We start from the raw sequence: 21,718 nt of genomic DNA, 5'->3' as shown, positions 1-21,718 counted from the left end.
AAAAGCTGTTTTTAAAAAGTTCTCTGTTTCTATAATTCAAGATTTCCAGGGCAGCTTATGGTAATTTACAAAATGTTTCACAACTACAGTAGTACAAGCCCATTGGAGGTCCCTAGTTTGAGCCTATGTGGATGCATGTCAGTTGCTGGAGCCCAAGGACATGGAAAGGGTACCTACAGCTCCCTCAATCCCTGCCTATCATGGCTAGTGAAAAAGGAGCAGGGTTGAGTGGGTGAGTCTAGAGAGTTCTAATGCCCCATTAGGGAGGGTGTTATGCCATCTTGTCGTGAAATTGGAAGTGGTGTGGTCCCTCTTTTTCCCCCCATTACAAAGTTTATGGAAAAAAGTAAAAACGATTACCAAACACAAAGTGTTGACTTCCATCATAAATACATGTACAGATTATAAGTCTTGTATTCAGTCATCCACATGACATCAAAAACATGGGAACTCTCTTACAATACAGATTCAGCTCATATAGACTCTAAAGAATTAATATTATTTCTTCATAGTGCCTGCTGTGACTGGGGACAAAAGGGAGATTACTGCACTATTGTTAATAACCTGAGAGCATAGAGTCAAATCCATCTTTCCTTCTTGTTATCCCCCTCCAATGGTGAATTAAGTGCTCCATAAGGGTATTCCCCGCCCCCGATTGGAAGCAACTATTTATCTTGCTATCATAAGACCCACTCTTTATGGTTAACACAGTATGGTCGCTCCAGAGAGTCCTACATTGCAGGGGGTTGGACTAGGTGACCCTTGGGAACCCTTCCAATTCTACAGCGTTTTACACCAGCGACCATGGTGTCCTGCAATGTCTCGAGGAGTCACTGTATTACAGTGGTTCTGCTCTTACCTGCAGCATAATTGCCAGAAACTACTGTGGACAGTTGATTGACTCTGGGGTTTGAGCTGTGGGGTCCTACAATGGTCCATTCTATCTCATATGCTATTTAAAATCTACAATCATACCTCGGGTTGTGAACGTGATCCGTGCAGGAGGCACATTTGCAACCCGCAGCACCAAGTCTGCGAATGCACGTGACGCGATTCGGCGCTTCTGCACATGCGCGACATCATTTTGTGTTTCTGCGCCCACGCGAGCGCTGAAACCCGGAATTAACCCGTTCCGGTACTTCTGGGCTCGGCGCAGTCCGTAGCCTGAAAACGCGCAACCCAAGGTATAACTGTATATGAAATTAATGTGAACAGTCACCTGGAAATTTGATAGTCAACAGTACGACACACAGCTCCGTCTCTCCATTCTTTTGTTTTGTACTAACTGCAGTTTCCGGACAGTCTTCAAAAGTCAGTCCTCACTTGTGAACCAGTATAATCTGGAGGTTACCAGAGCATGGGGAAATGTAGTGAGGCTCTCTCTATTCAGGTTGTGTTGCAGGTGATGTACCAGGCTTAGGTGGTGAAAGACGCGATGCCACAGATGGTTCTTGGGCCACTAGCAAAATTCCTGGATCAATGACAGTCTGATTCGGTGACAGAAAGCTTCTATGTGTTTTGTTTGGGGGCACCATGTATAGACCTTCCTGTTTACTCATGCTTATTAAACAAATTATGAAATCTTTATTTGAATCTTGGTGGTTTTGTATGCCGTGTTTTTTTAATTTCATGCTTTAATTATTCATTTTATGATGACAGCATTTTTCAGTGTAAGCCACCTAGAAAATTTTGTGTTGTGGAATGACATGCAATACTGAAAATAAGTAGAGAGCATGTATAAAGTTTGTGTTAAAAGTTCCTGAAGGGAGAGGGAAGCTCTAATAGTCTCCATTCCCAATGCAAATGGCATCGAACATTTAGCAATCCTTTATACACATCTGCTTTCAAATCCAATAAGTCTGTTAAATCAGGGTGGGGGAACAATAACCAATGTACCTCAACAATTTCAAGTTTTTGTTTTTTCATGAATAAAGCATAAATCCATCTCTAATACATTTTCTAAAACCTATTCAGTTAGTCATCAGAGTACACACAAAATGTCAAAACAACTGATGGCAAAGACATCAATTTAAAGCATTCTGGCCATCAGAATACAGCATACTCTTCAAGTGACTAAGCTAACATCAGACACAAAAACTAAAAGTCCAGCATGAAATTCCCATGTGTTTTCTAAGTGCAAAGCCAGATTAGGCTACAGTATATCAACACTACACCAAAGTGATCCATACCGAAATATGTTGCTATTACTTAAGAAGCTTTGGCACAGTTAATGTTGGAACTGTAATTTCTTTAAAAATGGGCACATAGTTTGGATTTGGCATGGTTGGGCCTTTGTCCAGAGTTTCAATTATGGTCTGCTTCATCTCTCTGCTGGCATCTCCTCGCATTGTCAGTAAAGCTGCAATATGATCATCCCTACCAATGAAAGAAGAACAGCATTAGTACAAAAGCCATTCACGGGAATAATATTGGCAACAGGGAATTCACAGAGTAGAAATTTTACACTAAACACCTGAATACCAACTTATCTTCTAGACACTCTAAATTTTAGAGTGCTTACAGGCCAATTTTTCCAATTATCTTTGTTATGAGAATCCTTCCACAAACCATATTCAAGGCATATATTGTACAATATGGGTCCACAAGCCATTACAATGACCACTGTCTACTCAGCATATCTGCTCAGGCACACTTGGTTCCTTGCTTTCCATCTTTATGTTGTAATTACATTTCTATATTAATCTGTTTAAAGACGTTTCTGTGACTTATAGTTTCCCTCCCACTGCCTTGTTACATGGGTGGTGCTGTGGTCTAAACCACAGAGGCTTGCCGACCAGAAGGTCAGCAGTTCGAATCCCCGTGACGGGGTGAGCTCCTGTTGCTCGGTCCCTGCTCCTGCCTACCTAGCAGTTCAAAAGCACATCAAAGTGCAAGTAGATAAATAGATAACGCTCCGACGGGAAGGTAAACAGCATTTCCGTGCACTGCTCTGGTTCACCAGAAGCGGCTTAGTCATGCTGGCCACATGACCCGGAAAAACTGCGGACAAACGTCGGTTCCCTTGCCCAGTAAAGAGAGATGAGCGCCACAACCCCAGTGTCGTTCGTGACTAGACTTAATTGTCAGGGGTCCTTTACCTTTTTACCTTTTCACAGCTGGGTGGGACGGGTGTACCAGAGGGACCATGTGCTTCTCCAGAGAAGCACAGCTGCATTATAGATGGGTTTTGCTTCAGTGCTTAGGAGCTGACTGTCACATTTATGTTTGGAAAGCAATTTTATTGTAATTTAAATTGCTTGCAGGTAAACATAGTGGGGCTATGCATTCTATAGTAGCATGTGATGATTTGAGAAACTATTTTTGAACCATGCAGGAGTGAAGCTCCTGGTTTACTTATGTGTTCTGCTTATACGTAACTTTGCTTCTCAGGGAACTGCCAGAAGGCCCTTGGCGCTGGACCTCCGTGTCAGGGCAGAACGATGGGGGTGGAGACACTCCTTCAGGTATACTGGGCCGAAGCTGTTTAGGGCTTCAAAGGTCAGCACCAACACTTTAAAATGTGCTCGGAAACGTACTGGGAGCCAATGTAGGTCTTTCAGGACCAGTGTTATGTGGTCTCAGCGGCCGCTCCCAGTCACCAGTCTAGCTGCTGCATTCTGGATTATCCTGATGCTGCCCCCCCCCCCCCGTGACATATAATTCTTATTATTCAAAAAGTGAACTCCTATTCACATAGAGGAAGCCTAAAAGGCAATTAACTTGGTCTAACTCATTCTTAATCCTTCCCCCCAAAAATCAAATTGCCCCCCTGTGGGCCATGTGCCCCACATTGGGAACCACGGCCTTAAAGTCACAAAGAACTATGGTTGCTCCACTAATCCAATCTCATATGGTTCTATAGGGTTTTAGGACTGAGGGCACATTGCTAAACGCACATTTGCCAAGAATCTGAATGGAGAGATGGAGGAGAACTGCAAGGGTGAGGATGCTCAACTTGATTCAAATAGCTCTGCTAAGGAAGTTGCTTGCCCCCAACCCCCAGCCAGGCTTGTTGTTGCTTTTGGAGTTCAGTCTGGGAGATAGAATTAAGTGACAGGGGAGGGGCGTTTGCAGAAGAAAATCAGTAAGCAGAGGAAGGGTGAAATGTTGCCTGCCCATCGCAACAACTACCCTGCAAATCCCTCCCCACATTAGATGCTATGGGCTCTGCATTTTCTTCATAATGTGCAGTGTTGCCTCAAGACACCTATTTGCTAAAGCCTACTCCAAATAGCACTAAATAGAACATATTCTTGTAATTGGGGACTGAGTTGTATGTGTTCAGATACTGACTTTGTATGCTTACCTTTCTTGCATATGTAACTTTAAATTGTGGAATCAAGGGATTGACATAAAACTACATTTCAACAGTTTTTGTCAAGCCTTCTTATAATAAATAAATAAATAAATAATAATTTTTTTATTTATGACCTTGAATGGAAGAAAGCATTGTTACAAACTTTAGAAATTACTAGTATTACCTGATATCTGGGTGTTTGCTAACTAAAGTTGAGACTTCTAGGTAAAGTAGTGATGGATCTGTCAACTTAAATACTTCTGCAATAGCTTCAATGACGTCACAAAGTCCTTCTGTTTCCTCTCCAGATCCCTATTGAACAGTATAAAATGGATAATCATTTTCGGACATCTAATCTCAAATTACCTTTAATATGCAAGGCAGGACATGAGAACAAACTGGCAGAGCAGCAGCAACACCTTGTCATGTTTCTGTTTTTATTGTTTAAAAATGTAGGCCACATTCTAGCACCTGGTAACATGTTGCTCATTTACAGTAAGAGTAAGTGTGTCTAACTGTGCTGGACTGTGGCTACAGTGTTTATTCAACTTGACATTTTCATCAAAACCACTCTAAAAACATTTCAGCAACCCTGCACATACAGAATTATTGTATGACTAGTATATTTTACTTATATCACAATAATTTCTAAACAAATATGTTGTTTGAAGTAGATGGGCTATCATATTCTCACTATATACTTAGTGTTCAGTCAATTTTTGAGTCCTTCTTTTTTGAGAGAGATAGAGGCCGATTCATTTATCTATTTCCACTGAGTGGCTGGTTAACTGACGCTCTTCTGTTCTCCATTCGAGTTGTCTCTGAATTTCCTGGGTGTGCACTAAGAGACACAATTGAACTGGAGATAAGATATGATGGCCCAGAAAGGCAAATGGGCGCGACTTGCCCTAACAGGTCAAATAGAGAGGCGTGGCAGACTAAGTTTGGCTTGTGGCCCAGAAGTTCCTCACTCCTAATATAAGTGGAGATTATAAATATTTATTTATTTCAACAATTAATATGCTGCTTAACATTGCAGTTTCAAAGCAGATGGATTAATGCACTAATTTTAGAATAGGTTGTGGGTATGCTAATTTATAATTATTTCTAAAAATTTCTTCTTTTGACATTGTGGTTTTCTTATACTTACAGCAGTAAGTTTCTTGAACAGAAATCTGAACTGTTCTGCTTCTCTGATCATTCTTTCAGCACCTTCTCTTCTTTCTTCTGCATTCTTGAAAGTAATGCGCTTTAACATAATAGCCTTGATGTACTCTACAACAACTCTACGATGGCACTCAATAGTCATTTTCTGAAAGAAACATTCAAATTATACAATTGGCAACCAGTATGTGTTATTTCTGCACTACAATCACCAGTATTTCATTTCTGCACTACACTCATTTGAACAGTAAGAAATTAACACTGACTTAAAGGTAAAGGTAAAGGTACCCCTGTTCGGGCCAGTCTTGCCAGACTCTAGGGTTGTGCGCTCATCTCACTCTATAGGCCGGGAGCCAGCACTGTCCGCAGACACTTCCGGGTCACGTGGCCAGCGTGACAAGCTGCATCTGGCGAGCCAGCGCAGCACACGGAACGCTGTTTACCTTCCCGCTATAAAGCAGTACCTATTTATCTACTTGCACTTAAGAGTGCTTTCGAACTGCTAGGTTGGCAGGCGCTGGGACCGAACGACGGGAGCGCACCCCCCACAGCGCCACCCGCATCCCTGACTTAGTAACACCTATTAGGGGATGGAGCTTGCTGTTAGCTTCATCTGGACTGACCCCAAAATCTGTGGCAGATAAATTGATGAGCATGTTTCTTTCCAGGTGACAGCTATGCAGACTAGCAATGGGGAGAAACTGTTCAGTGGGTATGGACTAGTCTGAGAGCAGGGATGAGAAATTTCTCTCAGCTTGAGGGCTGCATTCCCTCATGGGCAACTGCTCAGGAAGGCAGCATGCCAGAGGTGTGTGGGAGTAGAAGCAAAAGAGAAGAGGAAGAGATAAACTGATGTTAGTACGTAAGTAAGTAAGTAAATATCTTACAGCATGGTCAACTCAAGCAGGGCTTGCACTGGAGTCAAAAGCATCTCTTCCCAAGCATGCCTGCAGCCATCCTATCCAAGATGGATCTCTTATCTTTCTTCTCCCCATTCTTCTTCCCAGCACACCTTGCTAAAAAGCACTTTTCCTGTCACCTCAAGGGCTCTCAATGGCCCTGTATTGTTTCTTAAGGGTCCTAGCTTGGCCAGGTCATTTTGCACAGGCTAGCTCAGGATTTTCTCTGCAGCTTTTATTTCCCCCTTTGGATCCCAAATAATCAAAATCCTACCATTTATTAATTTCTAGGGTTTAAGCTGGCGGGGGGGGGGGGTCAGTCCTCCCAGATCTGTAACAAAACCCGGGCTTCTTCCAAAGCTGGTAACCATGGTTTGCCAGTTTTCTAAACTGGGGAACTACAGCTAATTATAATAATTTATAATAATTTATTATTTACACCCCACCCATCTGGCTGGGTTTCCGCAGCCACTCTGGGCGGCTTCCAACAGAATATTAAAATACAATAACCTATTAAACATTAAAAGCTTCCCTAAACAGGGCTGCCTTCAGATGTCTTCTGTGTATGTGGTCAAACGAATCATTAATATCTCACACAAACCAGACCAGTCAGCTACTTTGCAATAGCTCTCAGAAAGAGAAACTCATTGAAGATCTATTGTGCAAATTTCAGGAGGGAAATTCAGTTTGTACAGGTAGTACTTGTTAAAGAGGAAAATAAATCTGAATAGCATGAGTGGCATAGAATAGCATGATCATAGGAATTAACTTTGCATATCCTGCTCATTTACAGACAAGAGATCTTACATTACTACAGAAACAGGTTATTAAGATATTTTTCATAGTATCTTGCTTTTTATTACTTTACTGTACCTGAATTCAAAGTCAAAATAATAATAAATGCTCAGGAATGGCAAAGCAGTATTTCACCCCATTAGGCTACACTATTTAAATACTTATCTTAGATAAAACTTTGCAAATTCTGTACCTTCTTACAGGGCTTCTTTATTCTTGCAAAATCATTGAAATAATCCTCCACTGTTACACAAATTGTATCTACTGCATTGGATCCTGCCAGCCATTTCCTTGTCATCAGTTCACTGAGATGTGGCTGAAAGAGAAGTAGTGCAAACATAGGGAAAATTAGATCGAATCACTTTAGAACTTTAGATCTATCGTTGTACATCCCTGTGCTGTTCTAGAAAACTTGAATGTGTTAACGTTTTACCTAGTTAAGGTAAAGGGACCCCTGACAATTAGGTCCAGTCGTGACCGACTCTGGGGTTGCGGCACTCATCTCGCTTTATTGGCCGAGGGAGCCGGCGTACAGTTTCCGGGTCATGTGTCCAGAATGACTAAGCCGCTTCTGGAAAAACCAGAGCAGTGCACGGAAACACCGTTTACCTTCCCGCCGGAGTGGTATCTACTTATCTACTTGCACTTTGATGTCCTTTCGAACTGCTAGGTTGGCAGGAGCTGGGACCCAGCAACAGGAGCTCACCCCGTCGCGGGGATTCGAACTGCCGACCTTCTGATCGGCAAGTCCTAGGCTCTGTGGTTTAACCCACAGCACCACCCGCATCCCGTTTTACCTATTAAGTAGCTACAAAGATGGATCTCAGCTGCCATATCTGGGCATTTCTGTCTGTTTGCCACTCTAGATAGACACAGATACTGTTCAACAATTTTAAACAGAGGATGCCAAATGAAATAAAAGTTACCTCTAAATCCATGAAGACTTCATCAAGCAGGCTTGCACATCCTTCCTTGGCAACATCATCCAGAACTGCATCAATGCATGCATGACTGCTTGTCATAAGCTCTTCCATCACAGGAGTTAAGTATTTCTTTTTCAAACTGATGATAGATTCCCTTTGACAAACAAGACAAGATCCTTCAGCATGCCAATAGGGGGCATACAAGAGCCAGTTCAACCAATCAGTTAAGGTAATATGCTGTGATGTCATAAGAGGCTACAACAAAGCCCTGATAACTTAAATACAATTGCTTGAGAATTAATAATAGTTCCTCTTGCCCGATATTACCAATTGAGAAAAATGACTGTGCAAACACACCTTGAGTGACATACACATTTGGAGAACCAATAACTGGCCAGTGGTTTCCAAAATGTGTTACATGGAACCTCAAGATTCCTTGGACACTGACTGATGGCTCCTTACCAAGAAAACAAGTAACAGTGGGCAGATGTCTTTGCCTACCACCAGCAATCCTTCCCCTGCAATTTGAAGGTATATGAAGTCCATTCTAGAGCAGCGGTTCTCAGAACTTTTGCTATGACTGAACCCTTCACTTTAAACAAAACTTCACTGGAACCCATGAAATAAAATATTTTAAAATGGGGGAAGGAGTTGATTATTAGGAGAGCGAAGAAAGGACAGCCAGCCAGAGCAGCAACTTTTAAAAGAAAACTTTGACAAAATGTTCCTGTCAAACCTCTATTCTCTCATTTTGCTTGTCATCCTTAAAGCTTTCACTCTTATCAGAGTGTTTTCTTATCTCTTCTCAGCTATAAAGGAGCAGCATACTTAACCCTTGCTGCTCCTATGGAATCTTTTTATTGGATTGGAAATTTGGCCTAGTTGTAGACCTCATCCGATAAGACCATCCATGCCAAGTTTCAAATTATTAGCTCAACAACTCCCAGTTTTATAAGCTACTATGGAGCACCCCCATAAAATAAGACATAGAGTACGTTCTTCTTATATGGCACAGGCCCAACTTCCTTCCAGCTTTACAGTTTGCATGGCAGATGTAAGTAACAGTCAATCAGATGCGGGTTCAACCATCTAGTCATAACCTGCCACCATGCTTCAGACAGGCTATCCACTTTTTGTTTAGTGTATAAAGGGCCAAATAAGTTTATTCATTTATACTTTAATCTTTCTACATAAAGAAAACAAATCTAAAACTGCAAAGATTTGAATAAAGAGTTGCAAACTCCAGGGACCCGGGAAGAGTTTTATTTTTATCATGTAGACCAGCTAATAGTTGGATCTTTCCTATTCAAGATCTACCTCACTGAAACATGCACACTACATTTTCAAGAGCTGTCCTCAAATAGAAATAGTATGTCTCTTTTTTAAAGCAGCAAAACTGCATTTGCCACACAAATCATAGCACAACCTCAGCGCAGAACTTACTTAAAGGTCTGGCAATTGTTGATGATGGCAACCATGTACTGAACATAGCACAGATGGTACTGACGATTTCTTAGATGCTCTTCTTTATATAAATTTGCTTCCTCTTTGTACCTGTGTAATGGAGAATGGGGCAAAACCCAAGAATGGAAAAAGAGAAACAATTCAGTTCCTGGCCTGCAGAAGGGAAGAGGAAATACCGCCACTTCTTTTTTACAATGAACCAACAAGTATTTGTTTATTTCAATATTTGTATACAGCCTTTCAAGGGGGAAAATTGCCCAAGGCAGCTCACATAAAACAAAACATACAGCAACAATTTAACAAATATATAAAACAATTACACCAATTTGGCAGCTGATAAAAATAAGGGAGCCAAGCACACACCATCCTAATTAAACTGGACTGAAATAAAAATGCCTTAAGGTCTATTTTAAAAACAGGATTAAAAACTGTTAGAGCCATATATATACCTAGTGTGGAATTCCACAGAACTGGACCCACTACAAAAAGGCCCCTATCTCTAGTGCCTGCTAATTTGGAATGAAGTAAAAAAAAATATGTAACTTCATAAATCTTGTAAGTCAGGCAGGGTAGCAGAGCTTCTGATCTTTTAGGTCTGGACAGGCCAATATGGGTGCATGCAGTCCATCAAATAATCTGGTCTTAAACCATTTGGGCCTTTAGTGTCATCGTCAGCACTTTAAAATTTGGTTTAGAGACACGAAGGGCTAGTTTGCACATCACACCAAGTCTAATCATCGCTTAGCAAGACTTCATTAGTGCTCACAGCTGCTTGCTCCTTCCTGGTTCGCTTTGCTTCTGTTCTGCACTGAAGTAAGTCAAGGTTTGGCTCAGTGTGTTGTCTGAACCTTGGTTGCAGCTTGTGGTTAATGGGGAAGTTTATCTGCTTGATGCCCTGGTTCAGAGATCATGCTAAACCAAAGCATAGCCAGGCTCAGCATGTTGTAGCAGCAAAAAGGACAAGGGAGCAGCAAAGCAGTTGTGAGTTCCTCTCTGGGGAACTCTTAGCATGAGCTGCGAGCTGTTCAATGACTGTGTGCTGCTAAATAATTCGTATCTGGAAGCCCCCTGTGACCAAAGCACATAAGAATGGTACAAAGCTTTCATTTCTGGTCACAAGGGGGAGCAGGAAGCTAAACACCACTTTCCTCATGTCTTACTGTTAAGGAACAGAGTAGCTGAGGGGAACAACAGGTAGGGGGTTCTAGTTGCTAGGTAGTCTATGTGCAGTGAAAACATCCCTCCCAAGTAATAGAGAAACAGTGACTGAAAGCTAACATTTAATTTTACCTGCTGAGGAATGAACTCATTTGTTGAAGGCACAAATAGAGTACCTTTATTTTCAAATCTTCACTTATCTGTGTAGCTACTTGAAGATTCTGTTCAAACATCTAAAAACACAAACCAGTAAGGCAATATTGCAGTTAATAAGAATGCAGCAGCCTGCTAGTAAGCCTGCTCCTTTTGCAGACTGAAGCCATGAGGCAAATCCTATGAGCTTATGCCCATAGAACAACACATTTTGCCCCTCCCAAGCCCCAGTCATGGCACTGTACAGCGAGCACATCTATTAACTTATTCTGCCCATAGTCATGGGCATTTTGAGGATGCCACACAGATGTCAGCCATAGCCCTACACTTTTGTTGCTACTCTAGAGTTTATGTGGTGCCAGAGCAGATCCAAAACGTACAAGTCCAATGTGACCAAATGTAGTGGTGTGCCCTGGGAAGGGAGTCCATCCTTTTAAAGAATTAAGTGCCAAATTATAGGTTTTAATAATATTTCAACCACACTTGTTTAATGTTTACCCAGAAGTAACTTCCACTGTGTTCAATGGGGCTTACTCATTGTAAAGTGTGCATAGGATTGCAGCTTTAAGTGGACAACTGAAATAAATTCAATCTACAAAACAAACACAAAGCAGAATAGCATGCACTCATTGATCATTTTATTCATTTCCTCATTTTCAGAGCTTTGCCCCTTCCCCCTGCCCCAATCAGTATACTGAAGCCAATTGCTTATACCTGGAACACAATAGCAGGGAGTGTAGTCTGATAGTATCCATCTTGATCTGCTTCTGGCTCATTTTCTTTTAGCCAGTCTTTTTTATCTGTCTCCAGTGCTTTTCGTAGCCAGCCAATGATATTGGACTATAGGAAGATTAAAATGCAAAAGAAAGAAAGGCAAATATATTGAATCTGGATACTAAATTAAAATGGCCCATGCACTTCACTAATGCCCATGAAGCAGAACTCAGTTTTGCCTGCTGCCATTCAACCCATATTAGGAAAGTTTCTAGTGGAATGAAGATTGTTTGCCAAGGACACAAATTGCAAGTTGTACAACGGATTTGCAAACATGCATGGTAAAATCTGAATGGTGCAGGGCTGGGGTGAGAGAACAGCCAAGGAAGAATAACGAATATTCCAACCCCATATGAAGGAGTGAGCAAAATTACTGTTATTGCTTACTGTAAGAGTTGACATATATGTGCTAAGAAGCTCATCCACCACTTCCTGAGAAAGCAATGGCTGCAAGGTATTCACATCCACTTCTGGTGCAAGTTCTGGATTTCCCATCATCTCTATGCTGAATTGGAGAGAACAGACAGAATCCATGTGCAACTGCAATAAATTTGTATTATCCCTCCCAGTTAGATGCCTAATATAGAAATCTGAATGTCGCTGCAAAGTTTTTATTCTGGCAACTCTTTCCTCATGGGTAATAATCAGGGAGTAGAATCTATAGAACATGTCCTTCTGATTTGTAAGTTTTATGCTGGAATTGGGCAGCACATGGTTGGCCCTTCACTGACCTAACTACTGGAAAAGCCAGTTCAATTTTATATTAAATATCAGATAGAAGATAAAACCCGAAATTACTATCAGTGTCAGTGAGAATAAGAGAACTCATCATCTGAAACTGGAAGGACCATGTTCAGGAACTAACTCAGGATTACTGTAGCTCAGCATAATCGTTTTCATGTTTCACTTTTGAATCTGTTTTGCTCAGTTATTCTGGCGTACTTTTGATCTGCTCATTGTAATTAATTGATTGATTAGTATTGGGCTATATAGACCAGAGTTCCATGCTGCTATAAAAAGGCTTAATGTATAATAATAGCTTGTGGCTTAGCAGTATATACAAATATAATCCACCTTTCCACCTCTGTATGCATCTATCTAAAACCATGTGTTCTTTCATTTATGTTTACTTGCTACTACACCCAAAAGACAGTACCCTTACCTTTTGTAGGTATTTAAAACCCATGTCAAAAGGCTAACAATTTCATTTGCTTCCAGATCTTCAGAAGCCAGGTCCTGCATGCGTAAAGACAGTGCCTGATGGTACATGCTTAGTAATCTTTTGAAAATTTCATAGTGTGGGGGGAAACATTGATCCAAAAGGTTCTTAGCCACCAGCAGATCATCAAGGACATATTTGCGAATTATTTCCAGATGACGGACAAGCCACATTTTGTCAGATTCTCGGGTGTCTGCTTGAGTGCCTTCTATCCTGGTGCTGACTGTTCGATCCAATACATTGAACATTTTCTCCTTCCATTTTTTAGGTCTGCCAGGGGGGATAAATCCAGTTTGCTTTTTCCTGTCTAGCATGCGCCTGTCTATTTTCTCTTCCCTCTCAATTATTCTGACAACTGAAACCAGCAAGGTGGGATCTCGGCGGACAGTGACTAGAGACCTCTGAATGACCATCCAGAGTTGCTTGGCCAGCTCTTCAGAAAGTTTTTGCATATCTCCAAAATAGTTGTCAATCAGGTTCATATCACGGGTATTCTTGCTGTCCATACGATATTGTTCATACATCAGATCATCTCGAGAGCACTCCAAGTCCATTAGCTTTCGGTGGGCTTGCAGCAATTCCCCCTGATCAATCAAGTCTTGTGTCTCCTGTACTATCTCTGGCACTGAAAAGCAAAATCAGAAAGAAATGTAATCACATTATGTCACACAAACCTGGTTTCAGAACCATAAAGGTCCAGACGTGACCGACTCTGGGGTTGCGGCGCTCCTCTCGCTTTATTGGCCAAGGGAGCCGGCGTACAGCTTCCGGGTCATGTGGGCAGCATGACTAAGCCGCTTCTGGTGAACCAGAGCAGCACATGGAAACGCTGTTTACCTTCCCGCCAGAGCAGTACCTATTTATCTACTTGCACTTTGACGTGCTTTCGAACTGCTAGGTTGGCAGGAGCAGGGACCGAGCAACAGGAGCTCATCCCGTGGCGGGGATTCAAACCGCTGACCTTCTGATCAGCAAATCCTAGGCTCTGTGGTTTAACCCAAAGCGCCACCCGCATCCAGAGCTGCATGAAAAATGGTAGGTTCAAGCAGATTTTAATGGTACCTCTGAAAATGCCACTATAGCATTACATTTCTATTCTACCCACAGAGTGAGGCCACTCATTGTAGACTCATACCTGAGAAGATATTTTTGAGGTTCTCTACAGCAGCTGCTAATTGGCTGTGCTGAACTACAGCATCTTTAACATCCTTGAGGCTTTCTATGGTGTTTATACTTTGCCGCCAGTCTTTATTGACATCAATCAAAGAACGCTGAATATCTTTTACATCATTTAGTGCATTGTGCAGTTGGCTTAAGCCAGTTCGGACGCCATCTAGCTGTGACTGGATTGCTGCCTGAAAAGAAAAACTTAAAATTAAATTACTACATTAGTTAAGAACCTTCATCCAGTTGTGGGATGAAGGAAACACAGATAGTGACATAAAAGGGAGCCAACTTGAATAAACTAATTTTAAAATAGTTAGAAGTAGAGAAGGGAGTGGGGGAATGCCAAATTCCATAGTGGTAGTTTTGGTTCGTTTGCTATTCCAAAAACAAAAAAGGACCTGTGAAATCTTAAAGAATAATATATTTGGAAGATAAGGTTTCATGAACTAGAGCCCAAATGCATCTGATGAAGTGGGCTCTGGTTGATGAAACATTAGGCCTCAATACACTTCTTTAGCTGCAATCCTTTATTGTACCCAATAACCTACAAGTAAGCTCTGTGGAACTCAGTGGGACTTACTTCTGAGTAGACATAGGATTGTGTGGTTAAGTTATTAAGTGCCACAGGAGTGTTGCTTTCCTCCAATGGTAAATCAGATGCTTCTCACTTCAGAAACGAAGATCAACACAGTGAAGGGGAAAAGAGGGGACACTATAGTTCTAGCACTATAGTCCTAACACATAAAGACTTTACAAAGATAACCTAGACTATTACATCCTCAGCTGCAATACAGGGTTAGGACTGAGGTTTCATACCTTCAGTCTAGCTTCCACTGAAGCCTTCTTCCGTGCTTCCCTCCGGCGATATTGTTCCACTTTATCCAGCTGATCTGGCCGCTGCAGCATCCCAGCAACTCTCTGCACAGCTGTTGCAACTGCCTCTCGGCCAGTCTCCTCCATCGTGGAGCAAAGTCTTAAAAGGAAGATGTGTTTCTATATCAAGGGACACTGAAGAAACAGGGCAATTAAATATTTAGAGACTTTACACATCGTTTATAAAAAGCAATGGACCCAACACAGTTGCCAGTGACAAAGACAAGTTAAGCAAATAAGAACACATGAACCTTGACAGCTGCATAGTACCGTATTTTTCGCCCCATAGGACACACCGCCCTATAGGACGCACCTAGTTTTTTGGGGGGGGAAATAAAGAAAAAAAATTATTTTCCCCCCAGGCACGGGGCTGGCGCGGGGGAAGCCCGAGCTTCCCCCGACCCCAGCACAGCCTGCTATCCGCAAGCCTAGGGAGCCGCGCCTGTCTCCCCAGGCTTGTGGACAGCTGTGTGAAGCCTGGGCGCGCTCTCGAGGCTTCAGAATGCAGGCAGCTCTGTGCGACCTTCCGGAGGCCGGCGCGGCTTGGCGCCGGGTTCTGGAGGGTCGCGCAGAGCTGCGCGGAGCCCGGGAGGGCAGGCAGCTCTGCGCAACCTTTCGGAGCCCAGCGCCAAGCCGCGCCGGCCTCCGGAGGGTCGCACAGAGCTTCCTGAAGCCTGTATTCGCCCCATAGGACGCACACACATTTCCCTTTCATTTTTGGAGGGGAAAAAGTGCGTCCTATAGGGCAAAAAATACGGTAAATGCTTGCAACACAACAGTGAAAGAGACAGGCAGTTTAATTGCTCCATTTTATATAAACTTCTTCATCTTCACAGGCTCATACTGACAGAATTTTTTTTCTGATATCAGATAAGCCATGTGAGGTTGAGTATCCATTCACTGTGGGTTCCCTGATTGATAACTTTGAAACTCCCCAACGTGGCCATCAGATTCTGCTGGACTACAATTCCCAGCATTCCCTGCTGCAAGCACACACTGCTCAGCATCCTGGGAAGTGCAGTCCAGCCAGGGCTGGGGTATGTGTGTCTCTACACTCACACAATAGCAAACAGCCACTGCCAGAGACAGACCCTGCACAGGGCAGCAGGACTCTCAGCACAGCATGCATGAAAGCTCGTGAGGAGGGGAGGGGAAAAGCCCAATTCAGGGGGCAAGGAGGATTGATAACCACAAAACAACTTGGGAGGACATCAGAATGGAGGGAAAGTCAAAAGAGTAAGAAAGCAAACTAATGCTTAACATACTGAAATTTACAAGCTTAAGCACATTTGACTCTACATAAAATCAGGCTGTAATGATTTCAAATGCTTCAAAAGTGGCAGTACCTGCATTCCTGTTGTTCTGATATAATAATATATTTAATAGTAATATATTTCTTTCTAGCATACAAAATAATTTTACTGTATGGAATTTCAGCAATTTGATGTCTTGTTATTATAATACTAAAAATGGGGGAAATAAGCAATATTAAAATGCTTCAAAATCTTTGTGTAGTATGAAAAAAGAAAGACAACACAGCACATCTGCAGTTGGGGCAAGGAGGAATAAGCCTAGCTTCTTCCCAGCTTCACAACTGAAATGAGAGGTGCACATGCCAGCACCCAACGAAGCCATCAGCTGCCCACCCATGCTTCAGATGAGCTATACACCTTTTTTCTTTCACATGAAGCCTATCATACATTTTATAAACATTATAAAAATGTTAGCATGTGCAACATTTCACTCCTAAAAGATGAACTGGTGAAGCCATGGGGGGTAGAGAAGGTAATTAATACTTTTCTGCATAGCCAAATTCTCCCTACACCATGTGTTGCTCATTCCTCTCTCATGCTCTATGAAATGTACTTAAGCCTGCATGGCTTGTTCAAACTTGCAGGACTGGTTTTTTTCAGAGCTCAGGTCTACAATATAAATATACTACATTCAATCCAGAATGGCCCCACTACTCTCAGACTATTGTGCCTGTTTTCACCAAAGATACACTAACTTCATTGCATCTTGGGGTTTTTCCCGCAGGAGAGGAGACAGGACTCCAGAACATACTTTGCAGACAACAGGGGACTAAAGCAGACAGCAGAAATTGACTGCAGCCTGCTTCCCACATGAAGAATTTTATATATGGATTTACTACTTCTGTGTAGAAATTGGATAGCATCATGTAGTGTGTAGACCATTTTGCTGTGAGCATGCAAAGTAAAACCTATTTTTCTCCTGTGGGTGTTACACACAGCTTCCTTAAAAAAAAAGTGGTAAGTCATTAGTAACTATGCATGTCCTATATATGGTTGCAGGTGGAGCTGTGGTGTAAACCACTGAGTCACTTTGTTTTGCTGATCAGAAGGTCGGTGGTTCAAATCTGCACAAAGGGGTGAGCTCCCATTGCTCTGCCCAAGCTCCTGCCAACCTAGCAGTTCAAATAAAAAATAATAATAATAATAATAATAATAATAATAATTTTTATTTATTTATTTATTTATACCCCACCCATCTGGCTGGGTTTCTCCAGCCACTCTGGGAGGCTTCCAACAAAATATTAAATATTAAAATACATTAGTCTGTCAAACATTAAAAGCTTCCCTAAACAGGGCTGCCTTCAGATGTCTTCTAAAAGTCTGTTAGTTGTTTTTGACATCTGGTGAGAGGGTGTTCCATAGGGCGGGTGCCACCACCGAGCAGGCCCTCTGCCTGGTTCCCTGTAACTTGGCTTCTCGCAGCAAGGGAACCACCAGAAGGCCCTTGGCACTGGACCTCAGTCTCTGCACAGAAAGCACACCAGTGCAAGCAGATAAATAGGTACTGCTGCAGCGGGAAAGTAAACAGTGTTTTCGTACGCTTTGGTTTCTCTCGGTGTTCATTGTGCCAGAAACGGTTTAGTCATGCTGGCCACATGATCTAGAAAGCTGTCTGTGGACAAACACCAGCTCCCTCAGCCTAAAACAAGATGAGTGCCACACACCATAGTTGCCTTTGGCTGGACTTAACCGTCCAGGAGTCCTTTACCTTTTTTTCAACTTTTAGGTAAAGGTAAAGGGACGCCTGACCATTAGGTCCAGTCATGGCCGACTCTGGGGTTGCGGCGCTCATCTCGCTTTATTGGCCGAGGGAACCAGCGTACAGCTTCCAGGTCATGTGGCCAGCATGACTAACCGCTTCTGGAGAACCAGAGCAGCATACGGAAACGCTGTTTACCTTCCCGCCAGAGTGGTACCTATTTATCTACTTGCACTTTGATGTGCTTTCGAACTGCTAGGTTGGCAGGAGCAGGGACCGAGCAACAAGAGCTCACCCAGTCGCAGGGATTCAAACCGCCGACCTTCTGATTGGCAAGCCCTAGGCTCTGTGGTTTAACCCACAGCGCCACCCGCATCCCTTTACCTACATATAATAAGGCCCTACTTTGCAAAATATTGGTGGTATTTATTTTATTTAAAATTATATACTGCTTGATTGTAGAAAAATCTTCAAAGCGGTTTAAAAAAAGAGAAAAATAAAATCGCTTTAAAAATTCACAACCATTATTGAGAAAAGATACCAAAAAGTGAAAACCCCAATAACACTCATACAAACTTTATAAACATCTGAGTAAGGCTTGTTTAAAAAAGAATGTCTTCCAGCAGGCGCTGGAAATAATGCACTCAAGACACCTGCCTAATATCAATAAGCCGGGAGTTGCAAAGTGTCAGTGCTGCTCTCTTCCCTACATTATCTAGCAGCTAAGAGACAAAACACATACACACCACCAAGGGGGGAACCACCCCCCTTTGACGAACCTGGAATAGAATTGCCTAAAAATTATTCACCTGCATGCATGTAAGGTGTTTTCCCACCCAGACTGTTACAACCCTAGATATATGTGGATATAACAGTGGAAGAGCTGTTCCATATCTTGCATTACTTGAATCAGCTTGTTTTGTTTATGCTTTCTTCTATAGAACAAAACCAGACAATTGTATGGAGTATCACTGAACAGTGCAGTTTCAAGTTATCAGTCCATCTTTTATCTGGATTCCAAATTTGCATTTATTTTTTCACCAAGAAAGTATATGGGCAAAATTTACATTGGTACAATTGTTTCAAAGGCGTTTTCTTTCTTCTCCCACTTGGTTTTAATTGACCTATGCGTTGGGGGTTTTTTAGTCTGTTTGTTTGGTTTGAAGTATGATTATTTTAAATGCATTTTCTCTCCCCCCCCTCCACCCACTTGGTTGCAATATGAGGGAAGGGTTGGTCTGTTTGGTTGGTTTGCAAGGCGCTTGGGCTTGGCGTGGGGAAGACTAACGAATTCTTATGGTAATAATAGCAGCCGCCCGTTCCCCGCAAAGCGCCAGAACTCGGAACTAGCCCACCTACCAGTTATTCCCGAGAGGAGCTGCGCCTTCCTCTCCCTCAGGACCGGAGGCGGGCGGGCGAGCACGTCCCTCTCACCTGGGCAGATGCAGCTGCTTCTATCTTCCCGGAAGCTTCTGACAGACAGGCTTGAAGTGCGCCTGCGCCACATTGCATCAATACTATATAAGCCCCGCCCCCAATGGGACTCAGGCGCGCAGCACGCGTGCGCAGTTGTCGGCCGGTTCTCGGGGCCCCTGCGAACTGCGCGTGCGCGAAAGTTGCTAAAGACTTCTTCTTCTTTCAGCCTTTGGCCCCGCCTTCCGTCTTTCAGGTGTCAGTTAAAAAAAAGAGAAAGGCGGGGCGGGGGTGGAATGAGGCGCCCAAAATAAGAATAAATCTGATTCCTTTGGGTCAATAAGCAGCAAGTGCTGCCACCTGCAAAGCTAGGAGCCGCGTTTCGCTTCAAGGAAAGGAATCCTGGTTGTGGTGTGGCTCGTTGGTCCCAGTAAAACATCCTGACTCTGTATAATAAATGGAATAATAATAATAATAATAATAATAATAATAATAATAATAATAATAATAATAATAATAATAATATCATCTTTATTGTCATTGCCCCCTCTCGGGGACAACGAAATTACTTGGCCTCTCCATCCACCCAGGTAGGGCACTCCACACAAAATCAAAACAACTATAAAAACACTAATTAAAACAATACAGTATAATACAGCAAGGAAGATTAGATGACTTTCAAAGTCCAGGCTTCCCATTCAGGGCCGAGATCGCTCATAATAAAACCAATAAATCCGCATCGCCCTTATATGTCGCTTGGCAGGTCGTGGCAACAGGCAGCGCCGAGCTTCGCGTTCGCCGAGCCTCATTGCCACCCAGTGGCGTAGCGTGAGGGTGCAGGGGGGGCCGGGCGCAACATCTGGGGGTTAGGGTTAGGGTGCGCAAATTACTTGCCTTGCCCAGGGTGCTGACAACCCACGCTACACCACTGTTGCCAACGGGCCCTTGAAGGCCTCTCTGCTTCGTGGTCTACAACATGGCAGCAGCGCCGTGTTTCCAGTGCGCAGCCTGGAGGCCAGCCAGTCCGCCTGGAGTTAAAACAGATTTAAGGCCCAGCGCAGTCGCGACGGGCAAAGGCTGCGAAGGAAGCCCAGCTCTCCTCGGGGCTTCGGAGCTTCAGGCCGAAAAAAATAAAAGAAAACCGCCCTCAGAGAAGGATCAGTCATGTTCTAGGAATGGGCACAAGTGCCAGGTCGCAAGTGGAAGCAGAGAAGAGCAGGCTTGGGAACAGGGAACGGGTGAAGAGCCCTCTTCATCCTGACACGCTGATTTATGATATTGGAAAATATTTGCTTTAAAACATACATGGAAGAGCGGTGGCGGGCTGTGTGTTGTGTTTCCTATTATGTTATGTATTTTTGTGGTTCTGTGGAAGGCCACCCTACGATGCTCGCATGATGGGCAGTATACCGGTATATAAATGCAAATAAATAAATGAGTATTGATAACGGAGGCCTGTGATGAGTAATTTATTTAATTGTACATTTATTGCTCCTTCCAGCGAGATGAGATAACATAGGAACAAGGACTGTGATGAGCGTTGTAAAGGCGACCAATACCAATAATAGTTTTTGGTCTGTTGTTCTCAGGTATACAGTGGTACCTCGGATTATATACGCTTCAGGTTACAGACTCCGCTAACCCAGAAATAGTGCTTCAGGTTAAGTACTTTGCTTCAGGATAAGAACAGAAATCATGCTCTGGCGGCAGCAGGAGGCCCCATTAGCTAAAGTGGTGCTTCAGGTTAAGAACAGTTTCAAGTTAAGAACGGACCTCCAGAACGAATTAAGTACTTAACCCGAGGTACCACTGTATTTTAAAAAGCAGTGACTCCTTCATTTATTGTTAATATCCTACATAAAATTAGCCTTATTGAATTAACCAGTATTTTAAGATTACAATTCTATGTACGTATACCTGGGAGTAAACACCACTTTACTTAATGAAGACATTCTGGATAAGCATATGCAATATTAGATGCAGGGCCAGCCCAATTCATTTTGGCACCTCAGGGAACCACAAAATGGCACCGTGCTCCCTGCCAGAGAAGAAGGGGTGAGTGAAGATCAGCATCAGGAACAAGGAGGGGGAAATAAAGATCGACTTTGGGATCTGACTGCACCTGTGGCTTCTGCTGTCTGAGGCGGTTGCCCCATTTGTATGCGCCAACACTCATTAGGTGGCACCATGTGCCTACATATTGCTATGGAAGCTGAATTATTTCCCTTGAGTGCATTGTATCTGCGTGGCCGGACATTAAGTAGAAATTCTTGTTTGGTGACATTTTTCTACAGCTTGGAAAAATCAACTTGTATAAATCAGCATAGTTCTGTGTAAACCTTGGCTTTACTTGCTGGAGATTTGGGCTGATATCTAGGTGTGACTGTGCATTCAGATGCCTGGTGCT

At 42.9% G+C, this 21,718-nt stretch overlaps 1 protein-coding gene and 1 long non-coding RNA gene across 5 annotated transcripts in view; both read right to left on the bottom strand.

Annotated features, from left to right (window-relative positions):
- Positions 1–390: 390 nt before the first annotated feature.
- EXOC3 (exocyst complex component 3) lies at positions 391–19,499 on the bottom strand. Of its 4 annotated transcripts, none has more exons than XM_083709338.1 (13): positions 19,333–19,499; positions 14,830–15,021; positions 13,982–14,201; positions 12,790–13,471; positions 12,015–12,132; positions 11,568–11,693; positions 10,833–10,933; positions 9,522–9,632; positions 8,082–8,232; positions 7,349–7,471; positions 5,448–5,609; positions 4,482–4,609; positions 391–2,376 (listed from the first exon to the last, which is right to left on the bottom strand). In XM_083709338.1, the coding sequence occupies exons 2-13, from the start codon at positions 14,971–14,973 to the stop codon at positions 2,205–2,207; spliced, it is 2,238 nt and encodes a 745-aa protein (XP_083565464.1). In that variant the 5' UTR covers positions 14,974–15,021; positions 19,333–19,499; the 3' UTR covers positions 391–2,204. The 4 variants fall into 4 exon arrangements, with proteins under 4 accessions (XP_083565464.1, XP_083565463.1, XP_083565466.1 ...); XM_083709337.1 differs by having other exon boundaries at positions 19,258–19,444; XM_083709340.1 differs by having other exon boundaries at positions 14,830–14,986; positions 19,333–19,406.
- LOC310830346 overlaps positions 391–21,718 on the bottom strand; it is a 36,237-nt gene continuing 14,909 nt past the window's right edge. Inside the window, exon 2 of the long non-coding RNA XR_014557608.1 lies at positions 391–482. This is a non-coding gene — a long non-coding RNA (uncharacterized lncRNA). The remainder of the gene's footprint in view (positions 483–21,718) is intronic.

Source organism: Podarcis gaigeae (assembly GCF_964106915.1).
Source record: "Podarcis gaigeae genome assembly, chromosome: 13".
Classification (NCBI taxonomy): domain Eukaryota; kingdom Metazoa; phylum Chordata; class Lepidosauria; order Squamata; family Lacertidae; genus Podarcis; species Podarcis gaigeae.
This window is presented reverse-complemented; position numbering and strand designations above follow the sequence as displayed.